At 39.8% G+C, this 20,315-nt stretch overlaps 1 protein-coding gene across 1 annotated transcript in view; it reads left to right on the top strand.

Moving 5' to 3' along the window:
- Positions 1-20,315, top strand: part of MON2 (MON2 homolog, regulator of endosome-to-Golgi trafficking) — a 151,641-nt gene that overhangs the window by 20,865 nt on the left and 110,461 nt on the right. The window contains exons 3-4 of the mRNA XM_074942137.1: positions 2,186-2,313; positions 3,932-4,063. Of these exons, the coding sequence (XP_074798238.1) occupies positions 2,186-2,313; positions 3,932-4,063 (260 nt within the window). The remainder of the gene's footprint in view (positions 1-2,185; positions 2,314-3,931; positions 4,064-20,315) is intronic.

Genomic DNA, 20,315 nt, shown 5'->3' with positions numbered 1-20,315 from the left:
TGTCGCTTTTAAAATGGGAGTTAATCTCCCAGATTCTGGTTTTGGTGATAACTTGGAGAAAACACTTTTTAATTATTTATCTGTATCCATCTACAAAAATTTAGTACAGATGGACCACTGAAATCAAGATAGATTGACCTTTGTAGTAGGATAAAATACTTCCTTAGACCGTGTCTACACTTGCAGTGGCACGTAGGGTACGTGTAGCTACATGTTGCTGTAAAAGGCTGGCTTCATTCACGCTCACTGTGGTGTGTAGCTCCATGTGGCAGTGAAAGACAATGGCAGCGTGGAGACAGCAGGATGCTGTGCAACTAAAAGTAGCACTGTAGAGGTGAGACGCACTGCTTGGATGTGGAGAGAGCTGTGTAGGGTATATATCCTAGAGGTTCAGGCATATAGGGTTCATTATTCGTCTGAGCTGTGCCTCACTGTCAATGCTATTGTTTGTGTGCTAACTGGGCATGCAGAGCCTGCACTCTACAGGCTGACGTAAGCATAGACCTACCCTTTTTTTATTTAAATGTACCATGTGCGTGATTTTGTATTAAGGCTGTCCACCACCTTTTCAGTTTTTTATCCTTCTCTCCTAATTATCAACTCTTGACGCCTTTTCAGGACTCTACTGGGAGTTGTGTATGTGGAATAAATTTACAATATTTTTCTTATCTAATTGTCATTTGGAGTTCAGTGACAATTGTGGGGAGAAAATTATAAATAAAAGCACTTCAGTTCACTGATCAATAATTTATAACTCGTGTTGTTAGAGAACCATGGAACATTTAGCAGAAGAGTGCTAGTGCTGGCTGCAAATTTGTGTTCCTGTGACTTAAAAAGCAGATTGTTTTGCTTAAAACAGAGTTTTATGGCTAATTTTCAATTCTGATGTTTGTTTGTTTTTACAGCCAAAATATTGAGGATTAAATAGTGGTTTGTGCTCATACACATTCAGGGATGCCTGTCCGATTATTTTTAAATAAGATTTCAACGTTGGATCTATAATATCCAGATCTGTATATCTGTCGATAAATTGTTTATATTACCCTGTAGTGGCTCTGAAGAAACTGCCATTATAGAATGCAGATTTGTTTAATACATTCACTTTGGCTGATCCTTTATAAGTCCACAGATATAACATATTTGTGTGTGTGTGTGTGTGTGTGTATATATATATATATATATATTAAAAAAAAAAAAAAAAAACAGGAAGCAGACACTTAACATTCCTTTAGGCCTTTTTTGAGATGTTTTAGTCAAGAGGCTAATGCCTCAGCTTTTAAATACTCTTTTGTTGCTCTTAACTTGATGTCAGTTTTCCAATCAGTTGTTGGAACATTGAGTAACAAAACAAACTCTCACATATACTCCAAATTTCTTTGAGTTTTACAGTTTATGTCTGCTATTTGCCATCATAGCACAAGTATAAGTTTTACGTATGAGAGCTACGGTACAACGACTAACTTTTGTTTTTCTTAAACTCAGTGTATGCTTATGTGAATGTCCTGTCGAGGGCTCTAAATGACCAGTCATTCCCCCCCACACTATATGGGGCCATGTGGTTGGTGATCAGTATTGCTTTGATATTTTTCCCCCCACCCACTCTGTCTGCACTGGTATACATCTCTTTGTGCTACACATGTAGCATCTCCTTGATGCACTGCTCCATACGTGGATATCCAACAGATTGAGGAGATTGCACATTTGAAACTCCTTGCAGGGCCCAAAGGGGAAGAGAGGGCTTCGTGAAGATTGGAAGAGGTTTATGACCATGGACAAATCAAAGTCACTATAGAAAGAAGTTTGAGGGTTAGGAAGAAAGAAAGACAAAGATGAGGAGATGCACTAAGATGGGGCAGAGTGAGGAGGACAAGAGGGGATGTGGGGATCAGAGCACTGTGGGAAGGGTTAAGAGAGGATAGGACAAGAAGCTTATTCGCAGGTCAAGTATTCAGGAGAGTACGGGCAGTTCTCTCACCCTTAATCCAATTGCTTCTCCCCAGTTTAAAAATATCTGCCATAAAGGTCAAGATTGGAGATTCTTTTGGGGTTTTGTTATTGTTTAGGATTTGAATAACTGGTAACGATTAGTGATCACGTGTTTTATGACTAACAAGTATTTGCCTTACATCATTCAAATCAGCAAACTGTTAAAAGTTGACCAACTTTCCTTATCTCTGTTCAAAAGCATTGAAAGAGAACAGCTCAGAGGTAGTTCAGCCGTTTCTAATGGGCTGTGGAACAAAGGAACCAAAGATTACTCAACTGTGTCTAGCAGCCATACAGAGACTTATGTCACATGAAGTTGTTTCAGAGGTAAGATGGATGTTATATTAAAATATTGTCTTGTATTGAAATATTTGAAGTATTCAATATTTTAACAAAGATAAAAATACTATTATAAGACTGCTTTCTAAAGCTGAAACAAATGTATGTATATTAAAATGAATATAATTGGGTGGAAAATGTTTTTTTTTTTGAGTTTCAAATATCAGTCAAAATCCAATCCCCCACAATGGAGGCAAAGGAAAAGTACATAAAAATAAAAGGGTATTCTTTTGTAGAATCCATTACAATAGTTGGATTCTTTAGATGGCTCAGCAGCAGTTAGCTAGGAAACACTGTTGCCAAACTTATATTGACATAGTCCATAGAAATCAATGCCACAACCCAGGAAGACCTCTTTTTACATGATTAAAAATGGCTGATTTGAAAAACTGTTTTGGCTAACGTGGTTATAGTGCTGTATGAAAAGGGCACAGTTAAGCACTCAAAAGTTGGTACATACCACACTTAAGAATGGAAGTGTAATCTTTACTCCACCTGCCTCTGTGTATGAATAGTATATTATTATATTAAAGTTTCAACTGCATAGCTCTTGAATTCAGTATAATAAGCAACAACAATAATATGCTTAGACAGCGGAGGTTTGTAGCGCCAAGTGTCCAAGACCATACTGCACAGCTTTATTCCCAGCATCTATGAGCTCCCCAGGGTTATTACTGATCTGGTGCAGGTTAATTGTGGGCAATGGCGTGACTGCCACCAGTCTGTGACTCAGCAGTGTCCTTTCCTGACCTCAAGTCCAATCTTCAAGGTTTGATATGCGGAGACTTTGTCTCCAAGGCAGGCAACGTGACCCAAAAGAGCCAGCTGTCAGTGGCCAATGATGACTCTAGTCATCTTGATGCCAGTTCTCAATGATGCATCCCTATTACTGAAAGAGTCAAACCATTTTGTACCCAGTAGTCGCTGCTGGCAATGCATATGAAATGTCTCCAACCTCCCAACATCTTGTTTAAGCAGCATCCATGTTTTAAATCCATATAAGAGGATCTGACTAACGCAGGTTTGATAAATCTGTACTTCTGCATATAGTTTTACCTTCTTTTGGCTCCAGGCCCTATGCAGGTCCATGCGCCTGTTTGATGATATAACATACATCTGTTACCATAATCTTAAACACATTAACATCTAGTAGTATTGCTTTTTACTGTATGTGTAAAACAGTCCATGAAAGTAATATGTATTAAAAATATATACAAAGCTGTGTTTAGACAGAGTAATATACATATTTTTCTTGCATATATAGGTCACTGAAGTTTATAGCCAAATTAGCTTTGTAGTGAATTGTCTCTTCCTCTAAGAGAAGTTGTGCTTCTGGTTGAAATATGAAGTGTGCACTCAGGTTGACAAAATGATTAAAATACATGCCTTAAATAGAAGATAACTGATCACGTAAGTCTCTTGCTATCCAGGACTATTGTGATAAAGAAATTAGTATTATATTCTCTGTGTGTTTATAAGGTTGTTGAAAAAAAATGAATTTCATATAGTATATGTGAATGCTGTATTTTAAATGTATGTGTAATCATGGTATTAAATACAAAGTATATAAAATTTTAATTGCACATATCAAATTATTTCTTCATAGGCTGCAGCTGGAAATATTATTAACATGCTTTGGCAGCTGATGGAAAATAGTCTTGAAGAACTTAAATTACTTCAGACGGTTCTAGTACTTTTAACAACCAATACAGTTGTCCATGATGAAGCACTCTCCAAGGTAGGAATTTGTTTATGCAACTATGGTATTTATTTTAACATACTAACTTACTTATCGAAATGAATTCCACTGAAGGAATGTACCTGCTTCCGAAACACAGGCCCTGATCCTGCAAACACTTGTTGAAATATACAGTCCTTTAGTAAAGATAAAAATACTTTTTGGTAAGTGAGCACAAAAGGATGCTTTATCGTTATAAAGAATCTTTCATTCAAACATCGCAAAGTACTTTACCAAGGAGGAGAGTAATATTATCCCCATTTCATAAAAGGGAAAACTTGAGTATGGAAAAGTTAAGTGAGTTGCTCAAGATGAAATATTCTGCCACTGTCTGTTTGTGTATTGTAACTAACAGGCTTAACTGATCAGCAGCTACTACTTGGTGTGATACCCTAATGTATACTCTGCTGGTGAGAGTACTAGAAATTGAAATCTGTTGCATATTTTAAATATTCTTATTTTATCATATGTAGGATATCAAATAACATGTATTTTTTTTAATATTTGAAACAAGTTAAAAGAAAAGAATATTATTTAAAAAAGCAACATTGGGAGCAATATGACTTGCCTTAATCTAGTAAGCGTGGTCCACTATCAGTTACTTTTCATTGGTAGTTGTAACATCAGTGGCAAAGTTCAGAAGAAAAAAAGCTGGCAGAATTTTGATAGTGGGGCAGGAGTGTACACATGCTTGAAATGAGGAAAACCAGAATAAATGTTAAGAGAACAGGCAGGTGAGATAAACTTTTATTGGATCAGTTTCTGTTGGGGGGAGAGAGAAGCTTTCAAACTTGCACAGAGCTGCTCTTTAGGTCTGGGAGAGGTACTCAGACTGTCACAGCTAAATAGAAGGGTAGAACAGACGAGGAGTTGGCACGTGTTACAAGGGACCATTCATGGTGAAGCAGACGGTTAGCACCTGTACAGTCATAGGACCAAGAAAGGTTAGTGGGGTACACATTGTTATAATGAGACATAAATCCAGTGTCTTTAAGTCCATGATTTTTAGTATCTAACAAAGTTATGAATTTAAGCTCCTAGACTCATATTTTGAAGGTGGTGTTCTACTTTCCTCTGAGGATGAGGACTGAGAGGTCAGATATGGAGTGGTTGCTTTGTGAAAAGTGTTCGCCCACAGGTGATAAAGCATTTGTGTGTTATCATTTTTCTGTGTGAGTTCATTTGACAGTATAGTGATTGTCTCATTTCGCCCACATAGTTGTTACTGGAGCATGGATGAGGTACACCACATGTGGTGATAAGCATGTGTAGGACCCATGCATTTTGGAAAATGTGTTGTGGGTAGTATTGATCATCAGTACTATGGGGAATATAAACAGGAAAATCTAGAAATATTAGTGAATAAACACAACTGAGATATAGTGGGCATCAGAGACTAGGTGGGATAACACGACTGGAATATTGGTATAGATGGGTGCAGCTTGCTCAGCTAACTGGTGATCCACTGGATCATGGTGTACGTGTAAAAAAATCTAGTCAGGTGCCTGATGAATCTGCTTATTGATGATGTGCCCAATTCAAAAGCAACACAGCTTGTTACAAGTTTCACAGATCCATGTGTTGTCTGAGTTGGAGTAAAAGATTACAGCACGCTGATTTCTTCTTTCTCACTTTGCTTCTATCCTCTGGATCAAAGCCACTTCATGCTGAGCTGTATCAGTGCCAGATGTTCCCTCCAGAGTGAATGGAATTCTGAATGCTCCTCCTAACTGTCTACATTGCTATTGAACAATTTCATATAATTTTTGCACACATTGTGATACTATCATAAAGGGCAGCCCCACTTTCTAGAGCCGTTTCGAATCTCACTGTACAAAATATTCTTGTGGATATAGTCACTGCCCATTCTTCTGACATGACCGAGCCATCACAACCTCCTCTTCTTGATAGTAGTTTCTAAGTGTGTCAATCCTGCATGCTCCAGCACTTCTGTGTTTGGTATTTTGTCTTCCACATGAGATGCCTGTGTAAGATTCTGGAAATAAAGTGGGAAGTTGTTCAGTCTCCTGATGTGTTTAGCATACGTTGTCCATGTTTCTGAGCCATAGAACAGGAATGACAGCATGCAAGTCTCATAGATCCTCATCTTCACCTTAGTTGATAGTTTGCTGTTATTCCATGCACTTTTCTGTAATAGCCTGAAATTCGTAACTGTTTTTTCAATTCTGTTAGTTCAATCTGAGGGTCAAGATTCCTGCTGATCATAGAACCCAAGTAGCAAAAGCTGTCAACGATGCAAAGAGATTTACGTCCCAGAGTAATGTCAGGCACTGGTTCTTCCACCCTTTGGTATATGATCACAGTCGTCTTGAAACTGATTGTCAACTCAAAGCTCTTGCATGATGCAGAAAATCTGCCCAAGAGATTTTGTAGAAAAGAAAGTCAGGAAGGACAAAAAAGGGAAGAATCAAAGATAAATACACTTGCACTGAGGTTCAGATGGAAATAGGAGACAGACTTGTTGAAACTCTCTGGGTAAGGATAAAAGGGGTAAAAGACAAGGATGATGTCATGGTGTAGGAGTCTACTGTAGGTCAGATAACCAGGAAGAAGAGGTAGATGAGGCTTATTTTTTTTAAACAGCTAACAAAATCATCCAAAACACAGGACTCTGTGGTGATGGGGGACTTCAACTACCCAGATATCTGTTGGGAAAATAATACAGCAGGGCACAGATTATCCAACCAATTCTTGGGAAGCATTGGAGACAGCCACTAGAGGAGAGGCTGTTCTAGATTTGATTTTGACAAATAGGGAGGAACTGGTTGAGCATTTAAAAGTGGAAAGATGAAAGTGACCATGAAATGATAGAGTTCATGATTCTAAGGAACGGTAGGAGGGAAAACAGCAGAATAAAGATAATGGATTTCAAGAAGGCAGACTTTAGCAAACTCAGGGAGTTGGTAGGTAAGATCCCATGGGACGCAAGTCTAAGTGAAAAAACAGTTTGAGAGAGTTGGCAGTTTTTCAAAGAAACATTATTAAGGGCATAAGAGCAAACTATCTCACTGCTTAAGATAGGAAATGTGGCAAGAGACTAACCTGGTTTAACCAGAAGATCTTCAGTGATCTGAAACTCAAAAAAGAGTCCTACAAAAAGTGGAAACTAGGTCAAATTACAAAGGATGAATATTTTAAAAAAGCACAAGTATGTAGGGACAAAATTAGAAAGGCCAATGCACAAAATAAGATTAAACTAACTAGAGACATGAAGGGTAACAAGAACACATTCTACAAATACATTAGAAGCAAGAGGAAGACCAAGGACAGGGTAGGCCCATTACTCAATGAGGGCGGAAAAGACAATAACAGAAAATGTGGAAATAGTAGAAATGCTAAATGACTTTTTTTTGTTTAGTTTTCACCAAAAAGGTTGGTTAGTGATAGCACATCTAAAAGAGTGAACACCTGTGGAAATGAGGTAGTATTTAAGGCTAAAATAGTGAAAGATCAAGTTAAAAATTACTTAGACAAGTTAGATGTTTTCAAGTTGGCATGGCTTGATGAAGTACGTAGAACACTCAGGGAGCTGACTGAGGAGATATCTGAGCCATTAGCATTTATCTTTGAAAACTCATAGAAGACAGGAGTGATTCCAGAGGACTGAAAGAGGGCAAATATAGTGCCAATTTATAAAAAAGGGAAATAAGGACAACCTGGGGAATTACAAGTCAGCTTAACTTCAATACCCGGAGAGATAATGGAACAAATAAGCAAGTTGCAAACACCTAAAAGATAATAAGGTGATAAGTAATAGTCAACATGGATTTGTCCAAATCATCATGTCAAACCAATGTAATAGCTTTCTTTGACAGGGTAACAAGCCTTGTAAATAAGGGGGGGAAGTGGTATATGTGGTATATTTTGACTTTAGTAAGGTTTTGATACTGTCCCATAAACTAGGGAAGTATAGTCTAGATGGAGCTACTCTAAGGTGGATGTACAACTAAGCTAGAAAACCACTCCCAGAGAGTAGTTGTCAGTGGTTCACAGTCAAGCTAGAAGGGCATATTGAGTGCGGTCTCTCAGGGATCATTCGTGGGTCCGGTTTTGTTCAATATCTTCATAAATGATTTGGATAATAGCAGAGAGAGTACACTTACAAAGTTTGTGGATGATACCAATCTAAGAGAGTTTGTAAGTGCTTTGGAGGATAGGATTCAAATTCAAAATGATCTGGACAAACTGGAGAAGTGGTCTGAAGTAAATAGGATGAAATTTAGTAAGGTCAAATGCAAAGTATTCCACTTAGGCAGGAATAGACAGAAGCGGGATGGGGGGAGATGATGTGGGATATGCAGGGCTGCGGCAGCCAGAGAAAGAAGCGACTTTCCCCAGCTGCAGGGCTGCGGCTGCCGGGGAGAGACAGCCGTCCTTCCCAGCCTGAGCGCTGTGGCTGCTGTGGTGGGGGAGAGACCTCCCTCCTTCCCAGCCCCAACTTGGGGGAGAGAGGGCACATCCATCACATTAGAAAGGTAAGATTACTGATATTAAAATAGGAGTTGTGTGCTTTTATTTGTAGAACAAAAAAAGTTAATTATTAAGTTTTGGGATTTTTTTATATAGCGCTTTTATCCAAAGTGCTTTACAATAGTTCGCTAACGGTACAAACAACATTTGGAAAGATCATTAAGTGGTCCACCAAGACCCTCAGCAATTTTCAAGTGGTCCTCGAAAAAAAGTTTCAGAACCACTGGTCTAGAAAATATGACTTATGAGGGAAGTTTGAAAAAAAATTGGGTTTGTTTAGTCTGGAGAAGAAAAGATTGAGGGGGGACAAAATAGTTTAAGTACATAAAAGTACAAGGAGGAGCGTGAAAAATTCTTCTCCTTTACTTCTGAGGGTGGGACAAGAAGCAATGGTGATTTAGGTTGCATTTAGGTTGTCAGGATAGTTAAGCACTGGAACAAATTGCCTAGGGTGGTTGTGTAATCTCCCTCGTAGGTTTATTAAGAACAGATTAGACAAACACTTGTCAGGAATTGTTTAGTTATTATTTAATCCTGCCCTGAGTCCTGGGGATTGGACTAGATGACCTATTGAGGACCCTTCCAATCCTGTACTTCTATGATCACAGTTGAGATATGTCTGCACATTTTGCATCTGTTGGTTTGACAGTCTGGCACCACTTTGAGGTGGTGGATCCTGGTCGTTAGCAAGTTCCTCATCTTCGTTAGCATAAGCTTTCAGTTTAACCACTTCCTTGGTGTTTTGGTATTTTAGGGTTAACCTGTGGCTTTTATTTGCACGGTCTAATCCTTCTCTTCCTCCCTGTCCAGTAGGGTCAAAATCTGAACTCTCTCTTGTGTAACAGAATCCATTGTCTGGCTGGGTTATTTATTTTGCAGGATGTTTATCCCTTTCTAGCCATGCGTTACAAGAACCTTTTTCAATATGGGAAATAACCGTCCATCCACACACACCTAGCTGTCACCTACCCCACCAGAACCCATACGGGCTATCATTAAACAGTTACAACCCATTCTTGATGGGGACCACATCCTGAAAGAAATCTTTCCTGAACCCTCTCTTCTGGTCTTGAAGCAACCACTCCCCACCCCCACCATAGAGAGCTTGCTGTCCTGAAGAGATACCATCCATTTTCACTAGCATGTTAGACTCCAGGTTCTTTTGTCCTTCCATTACCAACCTCTGCTTCCACATAGAATCAGATGTCATGTCCACTAAGAGACTACAAGTCATATCCAAAATATCTAGAGATGAGTTTGCCTGCTCTCCCCTGCATCCGTGTAACCCAGTAACCTCGTCTTTCCTCAGTAGCTGAGTCAAACTGCTTACTTAAAGAATCAACATGGAGACATTAATGTTACAACAACATTGTCTCCCCAACGAGCTGGTTAAGCTTATTGGGCTGTTTAAATTCCCTAACAATGTTCATTCCTCTAAAACCTTCTCAAAGCTATTCACACTGGGTCTTTGTAAAACAGAGTCAGTGGATCTATATACCTGTGAAAGACTCTGGTAGTTAGGAACTGGAACAAGTCTCCCAAACAAACTGTTGCTTTTTCTATACAGTGATTCACCCAGAGTTAACTCAATCAAATCACTTCCACACCCGTCCAAAAACTACCCTGAAGATTTTCCTCCTCAGCAATCTTTCTGAGCAACAACCCATTTTTTACAGAAATTCTGTTCTTACCCTTTTCACCTAGGGCTTGCTCGAAAGGAACATTTTCCTGAGCAACAACAGACTCCTTCTGGGTTTCACTTAAATCCAGAAACGCCTCTGTCCCATCAGGAGGATTTTCACAAAACCCCCTTTCAGGTAAACTGCTAGACTTCATAGTCACAAGACTAGAAGCATTCTCTTCCTTGTTTCAAGTTTCCACACTGTCAGTGGGTAACATAGTCCAATCACCTTTGTGCTTTTCTTGTGCCCTGGCTATGATATCACCCTGATCAGACAAGGTTGTCATATCTTTACCCAGCAATACACTAGCAACAGACACAGACAGAAAAGAGCTGGAGAAACATTCCCCTTTAACAGACAAACAGCTTGGGATATCCTTTCTTTTGTCTCAGCACACATAGCTGTTCACAGACAATTGCTTGGATATTGGAGTAGCTCCCTTCATAGGCAAGTCATTACCCCTAACAGACACAGGAACATTTCCTTCACTGTCACAATTCTCCACACTGGTAACAGGTAAGGTATAGGGATACTCATGTTTCATTCACCTTGCCTTCCCAAACTGCTGATTAGACAAAGCCATCAGCTCAGAAAGTTGTCTGTGCTCATCTAAACTTTCTTTGCCTTTCCCTCCCTTAACGGATAAACTGATGTTTTTCCACAAATAGTGTCTTCTTATATTGAGCTACTTTAAGTACATCACTTTTACCTGAGTCAGGCTTACTTTCCCAAACTTTACTAGCCAACAATTTATCACTCACCTTCCTCAGTTAGGGCTTTAACCTGAACACCAATTTTAATTTTCTCTAGAGAAACATCTTCCTGAGCCTTATCTAACGCCAGATTCACTTCTGAGATACCAGATAGACACTTAAGAATTTTTTCCACATATGCACTGCTTCTTTGCACAGACAAACAGCCATCTTCCTCAGACAAACATTTGGAGAAACCCTCCATGGGCAAATCCTTGCCCCTAATAGACACAGGTTCAGGATTATTTCTTTCCTGTGACTGGTTTATGTCATCAACTTGACTGAACAAAGTTTTAATATCATCCCCAATCAAAAGATCCTTAAGCAGAAACTTCCTTACAACAGCTATAACTTCATGTTTAACACCATTCCATTCAAGATGGATTCTGGCTAAAGGCACGCTTACAGTAAACTCATACAGGATTACAATATTCATGCTCTTATTTGTGAAGTAATCTTCCTCTGACAGGATCTGCTTTAATAAGAGTGATGTTAGGGTATGTCTACACTACGAAATTACTCCAATTTTACAGAAGTCGATTTTTGGGAACAGATTGTATAAAGTCGAGTGCATGCATCCACACTAAGCACATTAATTCGGCGGTGTGCGTCCACAGTACAGTGGCAAGCGTCGCCATTCCGAGCAGTGCACTGTGGGTAGCTATCCCGCAGGCCCTGCAGCCCACTGGAATTCTGGGCTGAGCTCCCAATACCTGATGGGGCCAAAAATTTGTCATGGGTGGTTATGGGTAAATGTTGTCAGTCAACCCTCCCTCCGTGAAAGCAACAGCAGACAATCATTTTGCGCCCTTTTCCCTGGATTGCCCAAGCAGACGTCATAGTACGGCATGTATGGAGCCCGTTCAGCTCACCGCAGCAGTTATGACCATTGTAAACACGCGCATTATCGTGCAGTGTATGCAGAACCTGAAAATCAAGGCGAGGAGGCAACGGCAGCGTGGTGACGAGAGTGATGAGGACATGGACACAGGTTTCGCTAAAACCGCGGTCACTGGCAATTTGGAGATCAAGGTGTTAATGGGGCAGGCTCATGCCGTGGAACGCCAATTCTGGGCCTGGGAAACAACCACAGAGTGGTGGGACTGCATAGTGTTGCAGGTTTGGGATGATTCCCAGTGGCTCCGAAACTTTCGCATGCGTAAGGGCACTTTCATGGAACTTTGTGACTTGCTTTCCCCTGCCCTGAAGCGCAAGAATACCAAGAGGAGAGCAGCCCTCACAGTTGAGAAGCAAGTGGCAGTAGCCCTGTGGAAGTTTGCAATGCCAGACAACTACCGGTCAGTCGGTAATCAGTTTGGAGTGGGCAAATCTACTGTGGGGGTTGCTGTGATGCAAGTAGCCAACACAATCATTGAGCTGCTGCTATCAAAGGTAGTGACTCTGGGAAATGTGCAGGTCATACTAGATGGCTTTGCTGCAATGGGATTCCCTAACTGTGGTGGGGCTATAGACGGAACGCATATCCCTATCTTGGGACCGGACCACCAGGGCACCCAGTACTGGGTATTCAAGGGGTACTTTTCAGTGGTGCTGCAAGCACTAGTGGATCACAAGGGACTTTTCACCAGCATCAACGTGGGATGGCCGGGAAAGGTTCATGACGCTCATGTCTTTAGGAACTCTGGTCTGTTTAAATGGCTGCAGGAAGGGATTTACTTCCCAGACCAGAAAATAACTGTTGGGAATGTTGAAATGCCTATAGTTATCCTTGGGGACCCAGCCTACCCCTTAATGCCCTGGCTCATGAAGCTGTACACAGGCACCCTGGACAGTAGTAAGGAGCCTTTCAACTATAGGCTGAGCAAGTGCAGAATGGTGGTAGAGAGTGCATTTGGACGCTTAAAGGATCGCTGGTGCAGTTTACTGACTCACTCAGACCTCAGCGAAACCCGTCAACTCAGCTTATTCTGCCTACCGAGGTGGAGTACAGGCAATGATTCAGGGATCGATTTATTGCGTCTCGTTGAGACGCGATAAATCGATCCCTGATAGATCGATCACTACCTGCCAATCCAGCGGGTAGTGAAGATGTACCCTTAGAGTCAAACAACATACCAACATTGTTAAAACTGGATAGATTCTGTCCCCATCTTTGTTGTTGAGAGAAGCTGGCTTTTCAGGATGAATCAATTCCTGTTGTTCCTTTATTCTCTTGAGCTGGAGCTTAAGTCTGTCCACTTTTGCCGTAGCTTCTAGGTCCTGCAATCAAATATATGCCGTTCTTTGTTCATGTTCAAAACACGGGTGTTCTCTTTCAGCAGCTTCTCCTTCCATATCAGCTGTTTTTTGCTTTTGTTCAAGTTTTAGCTACTGGTTTCTCACTGCAAGTCAAGCCTTGGAATTGGTGAAGCTTGAGAATCTGAAAAGTAGTAAGCAAGCTAGTGTCTATGTTGATTGACCTGCGGGAGACAGACTTATCCATAGCCATTAGCAAAGAGGTTTTGGCATTATTATTTCATTGGTCTACTGTCTTTTAGTAGGGGCTAACCTTGCAGTGGCAAATATCTGTAAGACAGCAAAGGTAGCTCATGTAGCAATCACTGGAAAGGCTTAAGTCTCCTGCAAAACTAATTTACACAAAGCTAGTATTGACAGATATTGTTGATGCCTAAGGCAGTGAGGACATTTTAAATACCACTCTAGACTTGGAGGAAGGGTAGACTATGTAAAACTACTAGTGGATCAAGTTCTGGCTTTTTGCCACATATGCAAGCACTCATGAAAAAACAGTTTAATATTGGTATTTAGAATAAGAATTTTGTTTCTTAGCATCTAAGTTTTAGTATTCGAATATTTTTTCCTAACAAAATACTGTTTAGCGCATTTATCATGACAGGTGACTTCGGCCAGAAGATTTTACCTACAAAATGAAAGGGTTTGGTGTGTTTTTGTTGTTTTGTTTTTTTTGCTGATCACTTGGTACAATGCAGTGGATGAACGAAAAAAAACTGGTTTCTGCTGTTTTAGTCTTTCCTTCTTCCTCTGCATCTGGACCTTAACTGGTTTTATTTTAGCTTCCTTTTTTCATCTGTTTTTGCTCTTCCTCCATAATAAGAAATTCCTCACTATAAGACCCAGAAGTGGTTTTTAAAAAAGGACTATTCCCATGAATAATAACCTAGTGCTTTAAATCCAGTAGTCTTGTGCATGTGTGGATATTTTCAGGGCAGAGAAATCTAGACCGCACAACACCATGAGCTCTGAAATCACAGCCAATGCACCAAGAGTTGACTAGTGTTTTAAAGGAGGCATCCCAAAAAAACCTATTTCCTAAATAGCCCTTGTGTTGGTGGCACATTTTTGTTTGAGTTAGAATTGAAATAACATTACAATATAACTTAAAGATGCACTGTGTTGATGCCACCTTTCAACTGAGACACAAAAATGAGGGTCTTGATCCACTTGTATCTTAATTTCATGGTACTTTTTGCAAGAATAGGTCTATTGATCCATGTCCTGGCAAAATTTGGATTGAGGAATTCTGTGTACCAAAATTCCCCTTGGGTTTTTTTGCTTCATTTTCCATCTAAATAGTATTATAAAAAGCATTCTGAATTGTTGTCTCCTCACTATGCTCTGAAGGCAGAGCATACGTTAATCTAGCCAGTGTCAGATTTTCTGGGGCGTCAAAATTATTAGAATCCTTTTCAAATGCTGTGGATTTGAACAAAAGGACTTCATTCTTTGTCTTTTTTTCCCAGTTTTACAGAATTGGTTTCTCAGATTCAGTCTTCAATATCCAAATTGGAAAGAATTTTAAAACCATGTTTCTGCACAATGTATTTTTGTCTATTACATATAATATCTAAGATTACTGTAACTGAAAGATTAGAGAAACATTTTTCATTATTTTATCAATGTACATTGTGCATTTGAAAGCACTTTGTGTGTAGACAGAGTGACTACATTCTGAGTGCCTTAAAGGTTGCCTGGGTAATTTTTGTGGGAGGTGCTTTCTTTTTCCCTATTCCCTTAACGTTTATTTTTTGTTTGGATGATTACAGTCTAAAATGTACACAGGAGGGAACAAAGTAGTGTTATCAAGGGCTTCTATTGATTGCAGCAGCTGTGGCAGGTTAGTCCACTAAGGCAACTGGAAATTGGATAAATGGTGTAAAGAACAGGGCAGAGAGTAATTCAGCATCTGGGGGGCTAGGTAGTAGGTACTTTCTTGGACTTGGCTATTCAAATTGTTAATGTTAACAACAAACCCGGGGATGTAGTTTGGGGATGTGTGTTGGTTTGGTATTCTGGGCCTCCCCCCCTCACCCAAGAGCCGGGGAAGAGCAAAATCACTAAAGGAACTGCCATCTTTACCTGACTGACTAGATGGCTAGTCTTATACTAATAAGCCAACCCACCTATTCAAGTCCTTTTGAGGAGCAGTTTCAATATTGGCATGGTGACTTGGGAAAATAGAAGATCTGAAGCTATTTTCAATTTATTTTAATTGATAAGATTTGAAGTTGAGTGTTTTCTATGCTATTATTGATTTCTTTGACAATCCCTTGTTGAAGGTTTTCCTTATAAGCAATTCAAAAGGTGATCTCATTCAGTGCTTTTTAACTTTAGAGTTAATATATTTAACCTTCTTTCTAGTAAGTAATTGTTAATATGATAATCTATAGCAACATATAGTCTTTCCATCTTTAAAAGATTAAACAATTCATATAAGAATTTTATATTGGAACAGTTGGTTTCCTGTGGAAAAAGGTGTGTAAACTCCCAGATATCGATATCAGATGGCTCATGACTTGTAGCTTGAAAATATAGTAGAAACTATACTCTGGCTGCCTCTAACAGGTTAATTTCCCAGGGGATGATTTAAAGGCTTACTGCTTATGTGCAGAAGGGTTTAGTTAGCCTACCCCAGATAACAAAGATCATTGTTTGGTCAGTTTTAGGAGGTTATTAAAATATAACACAAACTTATCCTTTCATTTCATTTCTGCAATACAAGTGACAGATATTGGCACAGAGCCAGGGTGATCAAGGCCATTCAAATAGTTTATAAATATTTCTTTTTATGTTGTTATTTTCCATTCTTTAGGTAATAACTTCACCAAAGTTACTTCAAAGACCTCTTCAGCACTCTTTTGTTATTTCATTTTTTCCAGACATACATTTTTAAAAAATGGTAACCTATGTTGAGAGGTAAAGAAGCCATTATTGAAAGTGACAATAAAGTTGTTCGAACAGAAACCTTTCAGATAGTTTTATTCTTGGTACTTCATACCCTAATCTATGTCCTAAAGAACAGTAAATCTGGTCGCCTTTAAGCTAATTCCGGAGTTTCACAAATAATCTCTACTTTAAATAGTTGGGCCTCTTGCCTTTTTTTTTATTAACACTACAAAATGTCATGTTGTTTTCAGCAAGAACAGTGGAAATCTGGCATGAATCCATATTCCCCTAAAACAGTCACATACAGTGTAGTTCAGAAGCAGTCGTACGACGAGAGTGTCACTACTGTTGGAGCTAAAGTGTGCCCTTAGCATCTTCACTAAATATATGGATGTTATTTTTTTGGTTGACATTGAATGCAACAGCATAGCAGTCCCTGCAGGAATACATTATATTGAATCACTCTCCTAGTCTTAACAAGACAAATGAGCCAGCCTTTGGGGGGACTTTACTAATAACTCTTTTTGTGGGGCATGCCACTCTTGCCTCACTTAACATCAGTATGTCTAATGTTACTTAGTTATTCCTTTCTCTGCTATTGCGTTCGTAGTTTTTTCATTCTCTGCTGAAGGAGTAAGAGACACACAAGATAGCAGGCCTTAGGAGTTCCTTTTCTGATGTCTAACTCTCGCATCATTGTCTTTCCTTGTGGAAGCTGAGATACAATCTCAGAAGTTCTCCTGTTTTTACAAAATGGGCTTTATCCTTGTATAATTTTGTCAGTCAGAGATCTTGTTTTGACCAGAGCAGCGTCATTAGTAGGGAAACAGAAATCCCTTAAGAGAAGAGATTGTTAGATGCTGCATCAGGAACACAATAGTTAGGCATTCTGTATTTTCCACAAACTGAAACTAAACTGCTGTGTGAATTTAACAAGAAAAAGCTATATGCAGTCATAGGCAATGCATTGGGAGGCATGTTGGTTCACATATCTCCCCCCAGATTTTTGCCAGGGGTTTGCTGGCCCAGCTTGTCATATAGTGTGGCTGCCCCCCCCTCCCCACTGGGCAAGGCGGCAGCAGCAAACATCTGGGAGCTGCGGGGAGAGGCTGTTGAGGGTGGAGGGGGGTTATACGGGGCCGTGACTTAAGCTGCCCCCTTATTATCTGCAGGCACTAGTCATCTCTGTATGCAATAGTTACTACACAGTATTTTCTGTTATAACCTACTGTTTTCAGCCTCTCAGATTTATCGGACTAACATTCCCGGTTGACATTTTTTGTGCGTGGTCTCTACTGGAAGGGGATATTTTTATATCTATGAACATAAATGGTTCAGCCATCCTTAAGTGAAAGGAAAGCATATGTGGGGAGAGGGATGCCCTGACATTAGCACCCCTCTTCCCCGCCCCCAACAAGCAGAAGGCTCCTGGGAGCAGCTCCAAGGCAGAGGATGGGAGCAGCACATGGCAGTGGGGGAAGGAACAGCTGAACTGCCTGGCAATTGATAGCCTGCTGGGCTGCTACCGCACAGGGAGCTTAGGGGAGCTGATAGGGGGCCTTCCAGTCCACCCTGGTTCCAAGCCCCCACCAGCTGGCTGCAATCAGTGGACAAAGCAGGCGGCTGCCCAACAACGTTATAAGGGAACATTGTGCAACTTTAAATGAGCATGTTCTCTAATTTTTCAGCAATTAAACATTAACCGGGACATCGTTAAGTGAGGAGTTACTGTATATAATCACCTACTATGCTTTCCGTGGGACTCCAGTCTCGTTCAGCGTACAGAATGGATGGTGCTCAGAGAATTAAGGTTGTGTAGTTCATGAAGCTGTTTCTGTATAACCTGTACCTCATTTGTTGCTGAATTTGGAAGACGAGTAGTTTAAATCAAGCAGGTGATTGTGGGAAAAGAAAGGATGGTCTGGAAGTATGGGCAGTTGAATGCCAACCTGGAAAACTGAATTCTGTCCTGGTCTCTGCCACTGAAAATTAGTGGACATTGTTAATATTTTTGGCTTTAATCTCTCTGTGCCTATTACTTATTTATAGAATAAGAATAATATTTCCTACCTCTTAAGAGTATTGTGAAGAGAAGTTCATTAAAGTTTGTGAAGCAGTGAGATGATATTGTGGTGGGCGCCACAGAAAAGTCTGTGAGGAAATTAGGAATTCTCTACTCCGTATAGAATTTGGATGGTATGCAGTAAATATACCATGCCACGTGTTGAATAATGAACATCCTCCATCCTGTGCATTGAGTGAGGCAGGGTCCAGTGGAAAAAATAGTCTCTTATTAAATAACTGTATACTATCTCAGCAATGCATATGCACAAAGGACCCAAATTAAGGTTGTGTGGGCAACATTTATTCTGGCATTTCTTAACTTTCGAGTGCTTGACTTTACAAGTTTAAGTCTTCTTGTGTAATTTCCTAGTCTTAAATATCAGCAAACAAAAAAAAAAAAAAAAAAAAGCATGTGTAGATTCACACAACTGAAAAAAACAGAACTTCTGTCATGTGGAGAAATACTGCCATCCACATGGTTCACTGGCAGGATTGGAATCTTTAGATGCACAGACCTGTATCACTAGAGCTAATAGAGTGGAGTAACTGATAGCAGTAGCTGGCTGTTCTCTTTTGTGGATGAGACAATAAATGGGGTGGGTGGTTGGGGGCAGGGAAGGCAGTTTGACATTGGATTTCACGCTGTTTTCTAGGTAGCAGAGGAATGCTGAGACTCAGGAACCCAGGGTTCTATTCCAGGTTCTGGGAGAGAGCATTATGCAGTAGTTACTGATGTTTCTTTCCCTGTCTAACACATCTGTCTCCTCTGCTGCTAACATGTATTCCAGTAGCCTTTTTCTGCCCCGTCCACCCCTCCTCACTCTGCCGTCTGTCTCTGTCTTTATTCCTCACGCTTCATCCTGCCTACATCCTGTTGTTTCTTCATTTCTCTCTTCTCTCACCAGCCTCTCTGCATCCCCCACCTCCTCACCCCTTTTCATTCCAGACAAGTAGTTTCCTCCTCCTTTTTGGTGCCGCCAGCAGCAGAAGCATGCGAGCAGCTGCAAGAAAGTCTCCCTCCTTTGTTTCGTTATGTGGCACCGCAGCAACCCCTAGTAGTTAAAAAGAGCAATTGCAGGGAAGAGCTTGCTCGGCCTTTGGCTGGAGCATGCTCAATACAGACAGAATATAGCTGCCAAATTCTTAACAAGTCTCTACAGAGCAATGTATTTTTCCTTAACCTAATTCTGAGAAGTGACTGAACTGTTTTTGCTAAAATGTTCCCAGCAAAAAAATTCAGCCTAAGTTGTAGACACAGCTTGGAAAATTTCAGTCTAAACAGTTGAAGTTTTGGAAGTTACAAGTAATTAAAACACTGATTTCATGAAGGAAAATGTTAGGCAGCCTTAACTATAGGCATTACCATTAGTGCTGTCTAATTAAAAAAATAAATAGTATCAGGTAGTAGTTTCTGGAAACTTATATATGTGTGGTATCTTATGGTACTGTGTACTAATCTGTGTGTGCCATGTAAACAGACTCCATAAGTCAATTACAGAAAGAGAAAGCTGAACAATGTTTTTATATATTTGTGAAACTCACAACATATTGCAATGTTACTGTGGTTGAAGTGCAACAATGCAGAAACATACACTAGTACATTTATTTATAAAATGAATTATTTCAGGAGAAAACAACTTATGTCATACAAATGAGAAATTCTATATAAAATACATAGTAAAAAGATTATTAAAATATGTGCTATTAATGCAACTCAGTGTATTTGTGAGAAACATCTTGTGAATTACTATAATAATTACTGTGTGAGGTATTAGCACCTTGAAGAGGAACCAACTTGTTACCGTATAGTGTGATTATAACATTAAATTACGAACCATAGGGAGAAGTAATTACTTGCCTTAGAGGAATGTGTGATCATATAATTAGACCATGTACTAATTCGAGAGGGGGCAGAGTTAAGGTTGTGTATACCTCTTTAGCTTTGGCATTTCCTGACCTGTGTGTGACTAACCATATAACCTTAATGTCCTCTTAACATAGTTATTTTAATGGAATAAGTGTTAAATTATGTTTTACATGGTCACTTATTGTATCTGAATTGCCTGTAAAATTATTACAGCCTTCATTGGCACATCTAAATCAGAATTTAATTATTAC

The sequence above is a fragment of the Natator depressus genome, chromosome 1, assembly GCF_965152275.1.
Source record: "Natator depressus isolate rNatDep1 chromosome 1, rNatDep2.hap1, whole genome shotgun sequence".
Classification (NCBI taxonomy): Eukaryota; Metazoa; Chordata; order Testudines; family Cheloniidae; genus Natator; species Natator depressus.
The sequence above is the reverse complement of the archived record's forward strand: the minus strand, read 5'-3'. Positions and strand labels throughout refer to the sequence as shown.